A 19202-nucleotide genomic window follows, 5' to 3' on the forward strand; every position below is an offset into this window, starting at 1 on the left:
ATATGCCCTACAGTCCCATTCCCATTCTTCATGCCAGGAAAATGCACATCCAAACCACAAAAAAAGCACCACTACCTCCAATGTGTGTACTCCCAAAGCTCCAATGTACGAGAGGGTCCTTCACTTCAGTGAGACATCCCTCAGGCCCCTGGGCTCTCTAACGTATCTTACACAATCTGGACAAAGCTGTGCAGATGGTGTAAGAAATCACGTTCCACTCTCTGTGCTACTTTAATGAAAACTGATCATCTTCACAGCCATTTGTCTTATGAGCTGTTCTCAGCGGTATAATTTTAAACATGGATGTTTTGGTTTTCTTTACCATTATTTGAAGCATCTGAGCATCTCCAGGGATGTCGAATGTAAAGGGGATTAGACCCTCTTTATTAGAAAGTGCAGTCTTCTTCATTGGGAGTTTTCCAGGCAAGGTAACAGTAGCAGTGACAGGTAGAGAGGCAGCAGGAGAGCCATCAATCAAAGTGACAGATGCCTATTGGAAAAAAGGTTTTTCTGTTACTTCAAGGAAACGCCTGGGTTTAAACCAGGTTTAAAATGCCCACAAAGAAGAAGCAATTATTTTTATAAACTGAGAAGAAATACAAAACTGTACACATTAGTGTTTGAAAATTTGAGCTTTGAGAGAAGGGGGTAGCAATTGACTCAGTCTGGACTGCAGCTAAGGCAAAAATCTGTGAACATAGATTAACAGCTGCCCCAGATTTTCACTTAGCATCTATTAGATTTCAGCTGGTCCCAGAGATATTTGTCTTTAACTATTATAAGGTAAATTTCTAACTTTAACTCTTTGTAGAAAACTTTGTAGAAAAACTTGAAGGTGTGAAGTCTAAAAACTCAAAAATTTAAATGCATTTATTTAAAAAAGACAATAGTTTTCAGAATTTTCATTTGTTATGGGATTGATTTGATGCAACATTATTATTTTAATCTTTTGATATGGAAGTGAGGAAGAGACTGCTACATGTTTTATAAAATCTTGTAGTGCAACTGTGCATACATGACTTCCAGAACAGAAACAGTATTTTCTGGCTTCAGTTTCCCTGCTCAGGCTCTGTGTGTACAGAAATGAGACAAATCAGACCCACAAACAGCAGCTCCGTGTTGGACCTGTTCCTAAGGTCTCTGTCCGACAGAGCTCCCACTGGATCAGACAAGGATTTTATAAACAGGGCAGATATAAATCCCTTTCTATGGAGGCAAGCAGACACAGTCAGCTAAATACCACATACCACATACCACAACTGAGAAGGGAGCTCCAGGCACAAAGTACTTCTTGGTGTTAGACAGATCAACAACATAAGGAGATTTCACAAACTTCACATTGCTGAGTTCCTCTTCCCTCATCTCACCACCTGTTAATATCAAAGAGTACGTGTTGCTATGGGAGCAATAACTATGTACTTGCATATTACCATAGCATCCGCCATTTCTGTTTTCAAGGTTAATTGCATTTTTAGCAGCGTATATAAAAAAAACTGAAATATGATCACTCCCCAAAGAGTTTCAGTCCTGAGAAGAGGAAGAGATGGGTACAGGTGGACGGGGAACACAACCAAAGGCAGGCCAGTGCAAGGGCAGTGCAATGTGTGCGGTGCTCCAGCGAGCCGGCACTGGCAGGTGTGTGCTCTCAACAGGCCAGACACAGAGACCTGCAAAGTGGTTTGTTACTCACAACATAAAAATTCCCCTCTAACTCATCAATTGGAACAAGGTGCCTGCCACACAGAGCACGCTGGTACCACAGGAGCCACTGCACTGTGCACCTCCCTTTCCGAGATGTCGGGCTTCGTTCCTGGGGGAAGCTACATCAAAGTCCAACATAAAAGTCACTCAGAATCAGTAGGGGGGTTTGGACCTGAGATCTCTAATTTTCTGAAAGAGGGGTTTTTTCATTTTTGACTACTGGTGGGAGTTAATATTACCTAATATCATCTTCTGCAACTTTGCACCTACAAGACGGCTTGAGCATCTGCTTCCCATCTAAGATTCTTCTAGTTAAACCACTCATTCTTCTAGTTAACTTCCAGTTAACCTACTACCCATAACTACTTCTAAAAAAACCAGTTACATGACTTGCTTTAAACTAAGTGCATTTCAACGTCCTTGTTTTCCACTTTAACACTCCAAGGTTGAGAGATGTCAGTAAAGCCCACCAGCCTTGCCCTGTCACGCGTACAATTAATACCAAACCCAGCAAGTACACAAGTGGGGAGGCAGCCTGCCTGTGGGGGAAAGAGGAAGCATGCACAGTGTGGGAGAGACCACGCCACACCATGAGATTTTATGTCCACCATGCTGGTGTGGTAGGGGGAAGTCTTTCAGCCCCTTTTGCTCTTGCAATAAATGTTGCAGCAATAATGCATGTAAGTATCTATACTAGATTATATTAAAGAACTGCACAGCTGCAATGCATTGGACTTAATTTTAGGATTCTAAGGAATCCTAATTAATATTTAGGATTTTTAGGAATTTTTAGGATTCTAGTAATTCTAAACTAAGTAAACAGACTCCTTCTATAGCCAATGGGAACAGACACCTCTGGAGTGCAGTTCGTCCCATCCATTCTCTGTACTGACTATACAAAGTGCCTGAGCATCAAGCTCCAGCTAGATAGTTTACTTTCAGATATCTAAAATAAAAGGGATCAATCTACCTATAAACAACAGGAAAAATCTTGCCCATGTTGGAAAGGTCAACTTCGTCGCCGATTCAACTTCAGAGGTCAGCACTGAAGTTGCACTGAGATTTGTGTTCAGATAAGTGAATCCCACCTGAGATAAGTTTGTGCACAGAAAGGGGTCAGATGAGACTGTCATGCATAATTGCACAAGCAAGCTTTGTAGTGAAGATTGGTCCACTGGGACAAGGTTTCCCACATGAAGGATCCCACTAGAGAAAGATCAATTTAAATATTACAGACTGTATCAGCTAAGGCATAGTGTACTCACTTGCAGTTTCTACAGTGGTAACAGCAACATATAAATGAAACCCTTCCAGAGTGGAAATACTCTTTCTTAATTTCTCTTCCAGAAGTGGTGTATTTAAAGTAACTCTTCCTTTTCCATTTTGAATCTAAAACAAAAGTAGAAAAAATAAAAGCGACAGCCCTTGCTGGTTTGTTGCCATTAAAATAAAAAAAATGTTGCTGATAGTATGACTACAGTATTACTGGGATCTATATTTCAATGATTTCTGACAACATTCAGCCCACCTGGGATAAATCAGAATAGTTCCTCTGAACTCCAGTACTTACTGATAGCTGTTGTTCCAGGCCTGGAAGAAAGACTTTTTTCTCATTTTCATCAATTATGCCAAATCGCACGTATGAAACACCTTGAATCCCTTTCCCATAGGAGTGTCTTTGGAAGGAAGAAAAGCGAGGAGGTGAATCATTACATTAATAAAAAGCAAGCATAAATCAAAGGTGAAATAAAACCTGACATAAATGCTGAAATAAAACAGGGATATCTGTAGGCATCCGATCTGTAACTAATAGCTTGGAACCAGAAAAATAGTCACACTCACTGATAACACAAACATGAAGACTTTTACTGGTCTGTGTACAAAGTGGTGATTTCAAGTGCAGACAAATATATGGAGTAAATCACATTGGCAGAATCACATGTGGAGACATCATCCCCTTCAAAGGGAGGAAGGGAGGTATCCAGTCCATTTAGCTTGAATGAACAGCTAGTTCCTTTGTGTAAGACACCTCATGAGCAGAGCATTAAATAGAGGGCCAGAGAATCATCTTAGGGACTGATATAAAGTATTTGGCACCTCTGAAGACCTCCAGAGACAGATCCTACCTGCTGAAATTTTAATACCTGCATTAGGCAGAGTAGAGACCCTCTGTCCCATGTCTTTCCTGTGGATTTAGGCAGTGTAGCACAGGGACCTCTTGTAAGTGAAATATTTACCAGATAGGTATCTGGCCAGCACACCCCTGAACTCTCCACATAGGTCATGGAGAGAGAGGATAGGGCATGTTGTCGCATCTGGCAGGCTCCTTACTCAAGGAAACCCTGGCATCCTCCAGCACCACGGCATGCAATGTGCTACATGAGACCCGTCACGGCCATGGTGGTGTCTTTTGCTTGTGGAAATCCTGCTTATCTCAGTTCTGTAATGGGTTATTTTTGTTTAAACAAAGCCTCTTTCAAATTGACCTGATCAGCAGCACTGATCTATACCAGCGAAACTAACTGAGAGGCAGTGTTATTAAAAACTGCTTAAAATGCCAGAACTAATAACTGTGGGAAACAACAGTCAATATACCAAATAACTGTTCATTACATGCATGGCCAGTTCAGAGAAATAAGTTCAGTTATCAGGAATTCCATATGTTGATTTTGATGAAAATCAGGCAGGCCTGTGTAGCACCACTAGGACCTTTTCCAATAGAGAAAAGAACAGCATCCAGTCATTCAACCCCATTTTTCCTCTTAAATAATGATGATGTTAATGAGTAGTGAGGTATATATGAAGGAGTTGCACAGTCCATAAACTCAAAACTGAGTGCTGCAATAACATAAAGAGAAAATTTTAGAAAGGATTAAAATATTAAAGCCAGTTATCTGATATCACTTCATATCACAATATCAAGTAATCATGATTAAAGCTAATAATTCTTCAATAGTAAGAAGTAAGTAAAGAATAGTTAGTAAGGAAGTGGAGGTGAGCAAGAGGAGATTAGAAGAGTTGAGTTTGTTCAGCCAAGCAAAAGGAGGTGGGTACAGGGTTCTGTGTCTCTCTCAAGGTGCGCTAGGGAAAGGAAGGATCAGCATGGTCAAGGCGAAGAGCTCAAGGACAACGGGTAGAAGACCAACAGGGCATAAGCTGGCCAGGGATGAATTTAGACCAGAAATAAAACCTGCTAGAACCGGGCGGGGGCGGTGGAGGATCAGTCCTCCACTTGGGTACAGTGCCAGGGTCCATGCAACAAATCTAGTGACTGCACCCTCTTTGGACCAGGATAATTAAATTGAATTAAAAGAGCACAGAGCTGTCTCGGAGGCTGTGGCTGGCTGGCACAGCACAGCACATGCCTGCTCTGCTAAACCCCCTGTCTTCCACAGCAGGCCACATGCAGACCTGGGGTGGACCTTGGCCTGTGCTTCCTCCTGAAAACTTTCCAGGATTTGTTTGGGGAGTGCTCTATGGCTGAGGCCAAGCCCGTGCCATGCACCAGCCGAGCCGTTGGCAGCCAAGCTCTGGGGCTCAGGAAGCTTTCCTGGAACTGTTTAATTTACTACCCAGGTGGCTCTTTTCTGGTGTCATATTCAAATGCAGACAAAGGTCCTACAGTATGAGAATAATTCCTCATATAAGGAAAGAGTCTAAGAAATAATATCTCAAAAGATATTACATAATGTTTGAGTATAATAATAATTTGTTTGATGCTCTCAGTTTGGAGGGTTTTCCAGAGTCAAACACAAGATGAAACACAAATGATCATGGTAGTGATGCTACTTTAGTCACATGCACTCACATAGTTCAATGCTAATATTTAATGCCAATTCAACTAAAGGCTACTGTAAGCCTAATTACTTGCAAGGTTACTTACTGCCAGTGCTTAACAAAGTCACAAACTTTGGTTGTATAGACCAAGCTTTTTTATTCTTATCTGTATATTATATTAGCAATTTCTACACCTATTTCTTTCGTCCCTTCTGTATTGAGCCATCCCCATCAGCTACTGAGATAGACACAAACTATCCAATGGTGTCTTATCAATAACATATTTTTATACTGTTCAATTATGTGTATGTTTGTAAAAGGCAACTCTCAAAGGGGCCTTGCTTAGGAAACTTAATGAAATACCTTGATAAAATTATACAAGATATTCTGTAGAATTAGTAAGTTATCAGAATCTAACTTCACTGTTAAAACATCTCCCAAAAATGTCACGTGTGTATATTTTTGTATTATTCAAAAATAATTGCAAACCATTAATAGTCAAAATAATAGAACTGAATGGATACAATAAGCTTTACAGGCTTCAAAAATAAATACCGATTATTTAATAAAATATACACAGTTCACTTTCCACTATCTTGGGTATCATTACTGTACAGAAAATTTGCCCACTGTTTAACACTAAATACATTTAACAATACTAGCTACAATAACTCTGTGTGATCTTATTTGTGCTTTTGTGTTAAAAAATCATAAGGAACATAGTGAATCAACATCAAAAGTCAGGAAGTGCTGACTTATTTCTCAAGGAGCTGTTCTTAGTGAAGGTGGGACATTACTTGCTGATACTGTGTGTTCAACTCTCTGCTGATGCATCAAAATTGCCCTGAAATAAATCTGAGCTTTTGTCTAGATAGGGAGAAATAAACAGAATAACTATTTCAGTGTTATGTAGATAATGCAGAGTACCTTATTTCAAGAGATACGTTTCTTCCATGTCAACTATCCAGCATGTTTGGCAATATCCTAAAACCCTACTCATTTGATAATATTTGCAAATATTATTTTCTGATCTTTAAAGATATAAAAATTTAGGAATCCACAGAAACAAAGAAAATAAAACGTGAGCAAAAAGGTGATCAGTCTCCTCACTCCTTTGAAACTGAAAAGATTTCTCCCAACTATAAGAGAAGGCCAGCTGCCTCCAGCTGCCTGTTCTCATTTCATAAAGTTTATTCCTCTTCAGGAAAAAGAAAAAAAAAAAAAAAAAAAAAGAGGTATCAAGTTCTAATTTAGTCACCATAAGGACACTAATTCAGATGTCTAACTTTTCATGCAGAGGTTCTTTGACTTCAGAAAACATAAACTTCTGTTCAAGTGCAGTTTTAAGTTTGTTTTTACCAATTTCTAGTATACTGTTTTTCATGAAGGAACTTCACATACTCTTTAATCAATATGATACCATTTCCATACCATGATTTTTTTTTTTTTTTGCACCAAGTCATCTTTAAAACAGATTTAAAATCTAACTGTAAATAAAATTTATAACATGTGAACTAATGCCATACTGAACCACTTCACTTAAATGACTGGCATGTGGATCCTGGACTTAGAAATCTCATATAAACATATCCTACCAAAGTCATCAACTCCAGTTGCATGAGTGGTGACTTCAGTGAAAAGCAGATAAAACACTGAGTCTCCAGAGAACTATTTGTTTTCTCTTCCATCTTCCCAATATGCAAGGTGGCCAAGATATTTCTAGTCATTTTGGATTCCAGCTGAGTGGTAAATAAAGGAAGGCAGTCCTAACAGGCAGTAATTTAGTATTTCCACTCCTAAGAAACTTGAAAAAGTAACAGCTAAGGAGGCTTGATATATGTTGATGAGCCACTATTAGGTCATACAGCAAATTTAGATCTGTCAGTGTGGGATCAAAAACACCAGAGCCACACAGCACAAAATACTTATTCAATCTAGGTTCAGTCTGATTCTTCCAAAGTATTCAAGACATTTTGATGGGTTAAGTTTTCATTGCCTGAACTTTCTAAGTTACTCTGTGTTTGATGCCATTCTAATTTGATATGGGATCAGGTGTAGTTTATTCTCCATAGAGCCCTGCCTTGTGGTTTGGCCAGTCTGATAGCTTTGTAGGCATGTCTCATCCAGATCAGTGTCACACTACTGTGCAGTAATGCACGTGTCTGTAGTGATGGTCATGGAAACTCCTCTGATTAACTGTATTCACCTGGAAGCATTTCTGCGTAAAATCATTACTCTCAAATAAGCACCAGCTTATTACTTCCAAACTTTACCGGGCTTTGAGAAAATTTCGTACTCAAATCCATCTCTACGTGAATTACATTAAATAGCAACATCTGAGGTGTTAGAATGTTTCTAAATGTTTAAACCAAAAAGTATAAAGAAAATCAGGTTATCAGTTTACCTGGAACCTTACCTAGCAACACAGAGGAAAATCCTAAATAGTCACCTTTTTACTAGCAAACTAAAATAGTCAGAAAATCTTGTTCCATTTTGATCACCACCACTTGGACCCACGTAGCATTTTACACTGATATCTCAAGCTAGTGGTGGAAACAGAGTATATAAGAATAAAGTCAGATTCAAGTAAAGCCAGAAGCTGGTTAACTGTTAATGACAAGACAAAGGAAGAAGCTGCAAAGTTCATTATCTACTTATCTGCCTCCTAAAGCAGCCATGCTGTGAGCACACCTACTTTGCCTCAATATCAAACACAAAGTTTTCATTCCTGATGTGGTAGTATGGCTGAAGTGGGATGAGTTTGACTTCAAAAGATGGAAGTTCTGCAAGAAAAAAAGAAGACAAAAGGTCATGACATGCAAGTTTCAAACATACCTTAAATTCCTGGCATGTGGCAACACCCACTGAGAGGATGCAGCTGCACTGAGCGGATGTTTTAATTTGAATCAGCAGTGCACTTCTGAAGCAAATCTCCTGATCATCTTCCCTTATTCTTCTTTGCTTCACGTAGTGGAGCAGTCTTCGAGCACACAAAATTGATTTATTTACAGTGAAAATAAGTTCTAACTGCTAATGGGCATTAAGTGCCCTGGACTAGAAGCAGTCTGAAGTAAATCCACCCTGAAATGTGTTGAGTGTGGACATGAGGGCCTCAGCATCAGCTCCGTCACTCTGCATTTTGCTGCTATAAAGCCAAACTATTTGCTACTGTAGATATAGCCAAAGTAATTTGCTCCTGGATGTAGGTGTTTGCAGAGGATGCAGTAGTCTCCACTATTCTGTTATATCCGCTAGCTAAGGCAAAACCAGTTTTGTTAAACTGACATTTTTATATAATCCTGAGGTTTTCTTTAAGAAAAAAAAAACCCACACTAAATTTTACAAGAAAGCTTAATTTCAGCACAAATAAATTGTGCCCCAAATTGTTAAATTTTTACATTTTTACTTTTTCCACAGTGCCCTTACTTTTCTTTAAAAAAGCTTCTCTGTGTATAGGGACAACTCTAATCAACTTCCAAACTGAATTCTACTGAGAGAAAATAAGCAGCTTTTTTTTTTCATTCTAGTCTTTACAGAAAACTTCAGCCAGAATTGCAATGATTTTAAAATGGGGCTCATCTCCATTTTTTTCTGCAGTAGGAGAGCCCTTCCAAAAAAGGATGTTTTGTGAAAAATGTTAAAGTTACTAAGTCTGTACAAAAATAAAGTTTTTTTTCGAATGTAAGTGGAAGGCACACAAAACCAGAGTTCTCCTTCTGTGCATCAGAGATAGCAACGAGGCACTAAAACACTGTGAATCTTGTCCTTAGTACCTAACTACAGCCAGGTTTAACCACTGCAGTATATCTCTTAACACATATTGATGACTTCATATATTTATAATGCAAGTTAAATATTCTCTTACCATAATTTTTAACTTCAAATTCAGCAGAAACGTTAGACATTTCATATTGATGAAACCAGGCTTTGATTTTCCAAGTTCCAGGCCTAAAGTTCAGATTCAGCAGAAAATAGTTAATTAGGATTCCTCAGATATTTTATGATGCTAATATATTTAAATTATCACTAAATGCTACTATTTTCCTTGCTTTGATCTCATCCCAAACTAATTTAGTAATGGATTTCTCTTTGCTGGGAGGAGCCAGCAACATATTTCCAAATGTCCTGGAAACATTCAAAAAGACTTTATGAGGAACTGCAAGATAACGTATTTGCAATCCACATGTAACATGCACTGCCTTTGAAAAGACCTCAGAAATAGACAACTCATCATGTATTTCCTATAGCTTACCTTCACTGTCAAAATCTACAATGCAAGAACACACTGAATATTACATAAAAGCTTGATTGAAAACAGAGGTAATTAATTACACTTTGCAAACCAAACCCTTACAGAAGTGCTCTCCTGAACATAGTCATACGGTTGAGCAGGTATTTAAGCAGTTTGCTACAGTGTTCCTTACCAGGATAAATGTTGCTAATTGCAGCATATTAAAATTCTGGACTCATGTCTCCGAGTTGAGATGCTTAAAGGTAAAAAGATATTAACCATAGGCTCAATCTCTGCTCCATGGTGAGAGAAAGACAATTTTGAAAGGTAATTCAAGCAATTCAGCAGTTAAAAATCTTAAGTACATCAACAGGTAAGGAAGATGAATCTGGATGGTTTGATCCTGCTAATAGGAGGTGGGGTTAGTCCTCCTCACTTTAGACACTATACTGTGAGGTCTCTCATCTGTGTAGGTCCCCTTGGGCTCCCCTACAGCCGATGGAGAGAAGCAGACAGTGCTGAGGCATGGTACATCTCATCCTGACATAAGCATCTAAAAGAGGCCAGATGAATCGCAGCCTATATATGCGACTTTCTCTCCAGTGTCAGAGAAGGGAGTGTGGGGTAACTAGCTCAGGTGTAGACCCTGGCACAACAGGAGGCTCCAGGGCTGGTTCCAGAGCAACCACACGCGGTTCCCTGCTGTCACTGTCCCGCTGACAGTGTGCCGTGGTGCTTCCCAGGAGTAATCAAAGCAAAACTGCTTTGATCTACCTTGGCTTTAGCCTACCTTGCATCTCCCTGCTGTTCTAAATGAATGGTAAGGCAGACAATACACAGTAAGAAAAAAGAGAAGAGGGGAAAACAGGGGAGCGGAGCAGGAAGAAGGGAAGGGAAGGGCAGGACTCTGTTTTTAGCTTGAAGATAGTTTTGTTGCAAGAGACATTTTGACATGTGAACTCTTTTAATGCACACAACACAGCAGTAACTTACTCGGCAATGTCAGGTATTTCAAAGTTTTCACTGAACGCTGTTTTTATTTTCCGGTCTGACTTTTTAACCACCATTCCTTTTGAGTTCTGTTGAGAGAGAGAGAAAACAAACATAAAGTTATGCACCTAGCATCAAGCATTTACATCCAAAAGCTCAAGTTCTTATACTAGTCCTAAGGAAGAAAAAATGCCATATTTACTTTCTTACTTTAACGTTCATGTTACCTTTCACTCCATGCTCCTGATATCGGCCAAAAAAGACTAGACATATCTCACAATATGTAAATACTGATTTCTGGAGAGGAGTCATAGCTACAATTTTACTCTTGGTTCTTTTGTGGAAGTTTTTCATACTGCCTGTGCTGAAGAAGCACCCATTAAAAGTGTTTTTCGTATACTTACTAGCACAGCAACTGTAACTGTGTCATCTGTTGGCCTCATAGCATTGTCCAGAATGAAGATCCTGTATTTTACTGTTTAACAGAAGAATAAAATGTGTTCACATATTTATTTCTGGCCTTTCTAGATAGTAATTATTACAAGCTCTAAACTGAATTACTGAATTTAGGATAGGACACTTTCTTTTAATGAAAAGAAGTCTAAGAAATTTCGAAAAAGAATTGCATTCTTCCATAGGCTTCACATGTTACATGACCAAACAAATACCTTTTTGAAACAAATGAAAAAAAATACTCAGGGAGCTTCACTCACTTTTGTATTCCTCCTGCAGTTAAGGGCTGCCACCAAACTCAAGAACTTTTTGATCTCCCTCTCTTGTTACTTAATTAAATTGTTAAGTAACAAAACAGTTGTGGTCTTATAGTGCAAAGGATACTTATTGCTGGTGTTGCAAGCAGAAGGAATAGGGTTTTTTTTTGTGGGGTTCTCACAATTTTATTTTCCAAAGGAAAGTCATTATTCTGCTTTTTGAACAAAAAGGAGCAGATTTTGTTTGGCTCCTGCTAGAAGAGAGAACAACTTTTTGACTCCGGTGGCATTTCCACATGGTTGCTGCAATGTGCAGAGAAGACCCTGCAGAAGCCCTGGCTGCAGAAGGTGAGTTTAAAATCTGGACTGGCTGGTATGCACAGAGATAGCTGGGGTTAAACGAGAAGGATTTACATTAGGAAGGATCAAGTCATTATTACTTTTTCTAATCATGCCCTTGTAACATCTATATTCAACATCTGAAATGCAGGTTTTGTATTTTAACCTTTGGAACTTGGTGTGTATATAGGCTTATCTGTCTGAATAAAAATGTAGCCTTTCTTGGAAGACAGGAGGATGCGAGTGCTTTGAACGGTCTCCTTATAAAGCTCCCTGCTTTCCGTGACTAGCAGAACATATGGCCGATTGCTCTTCTTGAACAGATCCTGTTGCAGAGTCCCTGGCTTGACCTGAGAGGACAAAAGGAAAAACCCCACGGAGTCAGGCATGAACCTGGTAACTTTGAAGCCACACAGCTGAGGGCCAAACACAGGTGAAGTGCTTAAATATTTTTATTAGCACCATTCAACAGAAGATACTCAATTATATCTTTCTCACTGGGTGCTATATCTTTCTTACTGGGCAAATATTTCTTTGTAAGTAGAAATACTATCTAATCCCCCATTTTCCACCATAGAAATACACATTCTTCTGTCAAATGGCAATAACTGAAGCCCAGTGACTTTTCTTCAGACTACGTGCATGTTAAAGTCCAGTTACCATGTCATTTGGTAACTGTAGCAGCATCCTGTAATCCTTCATTTGCTAAAATCTTGGCTATCAACTTTACCTCATGCAGGTTAATACGATGTTTCTAAACATCCTGCTCAAGAAGAACCTGATCTGAAAGCTCAGCTTTTAGCTTTGGGAGTAATGAATCAGTCTTGCTGTGTGCTGTTTTCCAACCAAATAGCCCAAACCAGTACTCCTGAACTAAATGCTGCCAGACTTCAAAGAATCATGTCAGAAGCAAATGATGCAAAGCAGGATGTAAAGTACAATTAATCAACTTAGAGGTCTGCAGAAACATCGTAGGCTTTGGACTGAGAGATTGTTCAATTTTTCAAGGTTTCCCCTGTTTTGTAAAATGGCCAATATGCCAAAGGCATGAATGCAGTCTTAGTTTAAGTGATGCAGAACAACAGTGATAAAACAATTAAGCATTTTAAAATTTAATTTAATCACTGATCTACAGTCATGAAAAGATCGTTCATCACCATGTGACAAAACCTTGGGCTTGCTTGTTGGGCAAACAAAAGAGCACTCACAATCACCACTGAAATTATATTAGGCATTGTTTTATTAGCTGGTTGGGTGAACAGGGTCACTGGAATTGGTGTTTTGTCTTCTGTCTGTAGGGATCTCTCTGTTGTCTCTGTTCCAACATACTCCTAGTACAGATTATGTGATTTTTATCACCAGACTAAAACATTTACATCACTAAGATGGTAGACTCACCATTACTTTTTTCATCTCTTGGTAGTTGTTATTCTGGTTAAGGTTAAAGATGATCCTCTCTGATAGGAGCTGATTTTTTGTCTCATCTTTGAGGTACGCAGTAACTTGCACAGGGCGCTGTGCTCCATGGACTTGAACAGTTATTGTCTCATGTGTGCCCAGATGTATCACATTTGGGGCAGTAATGAGAAATCTAAACCAACATAGAAACAGATTGTCCAGTATGTAGGCTGATTTTCACATAATACAAGAATGTCCAGCCAATACAAATTTTGAAAAAAAACCCCAGACTCTCACAGAATAGTTGCACTAGGGACTTGTGGAGATCACCTAGCCATTCCCCTTGTTAGTCAGAGTAGAGGTTAAAAGAAGACAGTTTCTCTCTGACTGATCCCCAAAGTCTGAACCATCACATTTAGGTCCTACAAAAGATCAGTCCCTATAGACAGGAGTGAAAAAACGCTGCAATATGTCTCAGGGACCGCCAATGCCATTTATAGACTGGTTTAACTCAGAGAAAGTTCTATAAACTCAACTTTCTGGAAACAAAACCAGGCCATGTGTTAAGAGACAATGAATATTTATGTATTCATAAATACATATTTGGTACTATGAAGTCATGTATCTTCATGTACTAGCACCCACATTATACCAGCTTATGCTTTAATATGTCAGGAGGTATCGATTTCCTGTATAACCATATGTATGGGATTTCAAGTAGCTGATCTTCATTCAGATGTGACCGTTTGTGAAATGCTGGTAGTGAGAGACCACGGAAGGTGAGACCACAGCCCTGGGAAGGGCTGAGTTGGAGGCTAAACTGGTTGGGATTTAGTTTTTTCTCTTTACTACTTTTCTTTATTCTTAACTCTGCTCTGGTGCTTCCTGGTAATTATTTTCATGACCTTTAAAATGTAGATCATCATTCTTGCCCTCTTTTTTTCAAGTATCTTTTACACACAAAAATCAGAGCACTATGTGAAGGGCTATGTCTTAATAATATAATGGCACATACACAAAGAATAGTTCTGAGCTCAAGAAAGCTGCTTTTGGAAAATGATTATTCTGCAGAAGTCTTCTAAAATGAAAGGTAAATGATTTTACCATTACCAGAATGGGTTGGCTGAACTTTCTCTTTTTTAACTTTTTTTTTTTTTTAATGTTTCTTCTTTCTCAAATTTATAAAATGAAAGGTGGGGTATAGAAAGAAGAGAATAAAACGAATATGTTTTTTTTCAAATGAAACTCAAATTTACTTCCTTTTTTTTCTGATAATAATCACGGTGCACTATGAAAACAGAATAAAAATAATCTCACTCCTTCCATATGATTAGTGAAATGCATCATAGGTGGTCTGAGTCTTTACAGAAACATAGGGATCTTGGGAAAGAGAAACAGAACAGCCTTCAATAAAAATTAAATGTTTTATCATTTTTACCTATACATTTGTGAAAATACTTTCTAACGTTTCTAGTTTACAATGAATGATGAAACTTGTCTTTCAGTTACATCTACCCTCATGCAATGCTTGATTCTGATGTTTATTGTTTTCATTTATCTCACTGTCTTCTCTAATTCATTAGTCAGGCAGGTTTAGCATCTATATACATTCAAATGCTTGAATGTTGAGAAGAAAGTTTTCATTTTCAGTTTTGTTCGTTTTATTTTCTCAATGGCAGTGAAGGGGTTTTACTCTGAAAGTGTCACTGCATCACCCACTCAGATTCTGTTGACTCTAGCAAAAGGTGAGTGAACTTACACAGAAGACCTGTCTTCACATGTGGAAAAGAGCGTGTAATTTTTTCTCTCTGCCATAGCCTACAGAAATTCAGGGTGTTTTTTTTACAGCAGTATTGTTAGTTTTAAAAAAATTTACCTATGCAATAGCTGGGGCAGACAGGTTCACTAGCCTACACTGCCCATAATTTCAGCTAGCCAGACACAACCCAGATCTGGTCTCGAAGCATCATGATGATATTTTCCTGATATAATGTTCAGTTTCATATACCTAGTATATTCAGCACCTTGTGTTTCCCACATCCATTTACCTCAGAAAAAAAAAGTTTCAGTCCCTCTTTCCACCAAGATTTTCTCGCAGCCGAAAAAGCCAGCGTTTTATTGAAGATGAAGTGTGTACCAAGATGCATCATTAGCGCCCAATATCAAGTTTCTATGGGGCTGTAGTTTTCATGCTGATATGGAAACTAGAGGTCAAGACCAGACTGCAGGCAGGAGTCTGCACCTGGCTAAAACCTCATAAGAAGAGAAATAAGTATTTAGGACTGGAGATAGCCTCAAAGGTGGGCTGACATGGAAGGAGAGGAGGGTTTGTCCTGCCTGCCCAAATATCTCATCAAAGTTCTCCTCCAGCTATGGCTACTTGATCCTGGTGGGAACAAAGCAAGAGTCTCTTTTCCTGTACCTCTGCCGTACAGATAAAGGTCAATTTGAAGAACCTTTAACATGCTCCATAGGCTTTCTCAGAGAGTTACTTCTATTACCCAAACCCAGCAATTTGTCCGACTAGAAGAACCAGTATCAACATATGTAAATCTCCACTAAAATAGAGGGTAAGTACAGAAAAATCCTGAAGCTCTCCGAAATGTGAAACTTTTTCTTTCTGCAATGTATAAATCAATTACAGAAAGGAGAGTTATTCTTTTCCAAGATTTTCAATCTGGTAAATGTCATGAACTAAAGATGAACAAGCAGCAATAACAGCATGAACATCATGCTTTAGTAGGACATTTTAAATTATTTGTTACTGAATGGAGATCTCTGCCCTTAAAAAGTGCCTTAAAAGGGCAGTTTTAAGCTTTTTACTTTTTACCTATTTAAGGCTACACAGATTTTCAGTGGATTCTCTATCAAGACCATTAGCATTTCCTACTTTCTCTTTCAAGGGATTTATTAGGAGTGAAGAATTAATAATAAAATGTACTTACGATGGTGCTTGCTGTGTATTGGATAACAGCAAACAAAAGCTCATCAAAAATACCAGCCTTTCCATTGGAAAACTCTACAACATCTGCAAAACAAAAATACCAAACAGCCACCGTCAATCTGCTCTTGAAGTGCAGGTTGTAAGAAATGGGCTGGTGGCATATTGCAGCAAAGAACGTTACCTCTCCCAGTTATTTATTAATAACTTGCAAAACTGTGCAACCAATAATGACAGACACGCTAGTGATACACAAATTAATAGCCTGGGAGAGACATTCTGGACTAAGCCAGAATTTTATATTTGATTATTCATTCATTCTCTTCCCAGCTTCAGTATTTTCACATGACAGCAACTAAAAATCATGCAGAGAGAAGTTTTCACAAACACTGCAAAGGTAATCTCAAAACCAAACAAGACACCATGGCTAAAAGACTGGCTGTAAAGCACTTCTAAATGGGGACAAATGCAAGAGACAGGTCCCTTCTCTATGCCATTACTTAACTCCAGGCATTTCTGTGGTCCAGCAAAGGTGAGAGAAAGCTCCTTCTGGTTTAGATAGCACCAAAGGAACTGCGGTGGAAATCTGCCTGCACAACTCAGTCCCAATCTGTAGTGCTTGAAGACATTCATTGCTTTAACTTAAGTGGAAATAAAATGGACGTCTCTGAGCTAGTCAGCCCAATTTGCCTTTATGGTCAAGACAGAGGGCTTTCCCAGAGGGTAATTAGTCTCATCTTAGCATAAGCATATAAAATGACTCATCAGCTGAAGGCATTCCAGACTGCAGGAAAGACACATACTGTCTTAAAAGGCAGGATATCTAAAAACAGGAAGAAAAAATATGTCTGAGGAATAACTGTTTGTGCAGGAACCAGTTTTGATCAAACGCAAGTAAAAGAACAAACTGAAACTTTCATCAGGTCTCATTTTTGCAAGCCTTTCCTGGATTGTTTTCTCCCAAACATAATTTTGTGGACTCGTGAAAATGGAAAAATGCCCATCTGATTTACAGGCAGGTCAAATTCCAGAAGTGGTCACATGGCTGCCAACAAGTTCTGGGGATAAACTGTCCTTTAATGCACCACATTTAAGCCTGTGTCTTTAATTATTAGCAACGAATGCCTTAAATGAGCACTCATTTGTAAGGTGAATTCACGCTGACAGCGATGGCTCACTGCCCACAGTCATGTTGCACTGTGAGAGTGAAGGGACCTCCACTTCACTCCATCCCTTGCCTCAGAGACTTCCCTTGCCTTGCTCTTCCGACGTAAGCAGCTCCTCAATTCTACATTTTCCAGCAAGAGCTGCTGCAAGAGGAGGTAGGGGAAGAGGTGTAAGGTGTCAACGAACCAGTTCACTGTTTTACACTGAGGGTGTCACAAGCATGGTAGCTCCCTCTGAGACAAACACGGACGGACGTTTTACCTGCTGTAGGCATAGTTCTTTTTCCCAAGAGACAGTCAGGGCAAGCAATGATTAGGGAACAACGATTGTACCGAGACAATTCAGGTTAATAGGTACCTTCTTACAATTTGGCCAGGTAAAATTATTGCTTTGTAGATTAATGCTTTAAGCCTCGGTTCTTGAGACAAGTTATGAGGTCAGTACAGGAGCACATTGATTGGGGTGAAAGCATATTAGTGGGAAGTAGGAATTACCCCACAATTCAGAGGGCCAGGAATTGTTATGTCCATCAAAAATAAATAAATGTGTAAAATATCATGAAAAAAAAAAGAATTTGGTTTGTGCTAATGCGACTGACATACTATTAGTCTGTGCTGTTTGCTTCTTCCTCTGGACTCAGGTTTAGCATGATTACACAGCCGCCGGTTTAGGGAGGTCTTCTGACCAAGCCCATCTAGGCTTCCCCTGCAGTCAACAAAGTGGCCGCAAGTGCTGTAGCAAAGAGAAGGCAGATGCTCACATCGAGATTTACTACTGAGGAACAGAACATATTTAATTAAACACAATAAGGCAAATATACGACTCTCTGAGTCATCCCTAAGAGCTAAGGCTGGGTGGGAGCTCCTATGGGGAGCAAAGAAGAATCTTTAATGCACTCAGCTGACTGCTTTAAGGGACTCACTTCTTGGCACTGTGCCAATCAAGTTATATATAAAATATTGCTATGTTAGAAATGTTATCTGTTGTCTCAGACTTTCTGACCACTTTCTAGAAGCCTCTGCTTGATTCTTGTTGGCAGAGAGAGCCAATGCTCCAATTGTACATGGGGCCTTGGCTGGAACAGACAAATTTTGGTAGTGTAGGAGTGCTAGCTGAACTAAGGATCCCCAGGAAAGGGCCTACCTTGGATTGTTCTCAGGATAAAATTAGGAAATGTAGAAATATGGTCTTTATAAGGCTGAGAGAGCTCTCTGTGTTGTTCTGTGACTCTGGAAAGACTACTGGGCAGAAACCCACCTCTGGGATTGCTCTACATTTCCTTCAGTTTCTTTCTTCCTAGCAAACTGCTGCCTTATTAACACTCTTGTTATGACATTTGCTTGAGTCAGCTGAGTACTCTCCCAGTATTTAACACAGAAGAGAAATCAGTGGGTTATCAGCTACTGAGCAGGCCAGCAAGTGCTCCATCGTCCTTTCCCTATGGCATTGGTCACCTAAGTAGGCATCAACTATGGTTTTAATAGAGCTTAATTTACAGTGGAAAAATAAAAAGTGTGTCCCAGGTTAAAAAGAAAAAGAAGAGAAAAAATTCAGAAAACACAAATGAGGGTGAGCAGTGGTGATGAAGATTTGATAACTGCCATCAGAGTTAGCAATCCTGTAGAAATGAGAGGACATTTGAAATTTTGTTTGCTGCAGCTCAGAAATCTACTGTGATTTCTTCAGTTACCTTCATCCTTGCTCTTCTGGCTTCCACTCTCAAATGAGCTGTCAGCCAGGGGGGAGAAGGTGAGGAAAGGTACCTAAGGATCTCAGGGTCCAAATCCGTGCTTTTTGGGAGATGTTTACACGAGATCAGAAATGGCAACTGTTAAGACCAAAGTTATTTTCACTCTGCTCTCCCTCTCATTCCCTCTGCAAGTTATGCACTGTCAAAACTGATTTATTTCTATGCTAAAATCACAACATTTTCCTGAGGGCCTCTGGC

General features: G+C 39.2%; 1 protein-coding gene across 1 annotated transcript in view; it reads right to left on the minus strand.

Moving 5' to 3' along the window:
* Nucleotides 1-19202, minus strand: part of LOC142077718 (complement C4-A-like) — a 61726-nt gene that overhangs the window by 33808 nt on the left and 8716 nt on the right. Inside the window, exons 2-12 of the mRNA XM_075139736.1 lie at nt 16092-16174; nt 13147-13339; nt 11915-12098; nt 11104-11174; nt 10703-10788; nt 9344-9426; nt 8174-8261; nt 3272-3377; nt 2967-3090; nt 1255-1370; nt 323-490 (exon numbers count right to left, since the gene is read on the minus strand). Coding sequence (XP_074995837.1) covers nt 323-490; nt 1255-1370; nt 2967-3090; nt 3272-3377; nt 8174-8261; nt 9344-9426; nt 10703-10788; nt 11104-11174; nt 11915-12098; nt 13147-13339; nt 16092-16156 — 1284 coding nt within the window. The 5' untranslated portion in view covers nt 16157-16174. The remainder of the gene's footprint in view (nt 1-322; nt 491-1254; nt 1371-2966; nt 3091-3271; nt 3378-8173; nt 8262-9343; nt 9427-10702; nt 10789-11103; nt 11175-11914; nt 12099-13146; nt 13340-16091; nt 16175-19202) is intronic.

This window comes from Calonectris borealis, chromosome 1 (genome assembly GCF_964195595.1).
Source record: "Calonectris borealis chromosome 1, bCalBor7.hap1.2, whole genome shotgun sequence".
Taxonomy (NCBI): domain Eukaryota; kingdom Metazoa; phylum Chordata; class Aves; order Procellariiformes; family Procellariidae; genus Calonectris; species Calonectris borealis.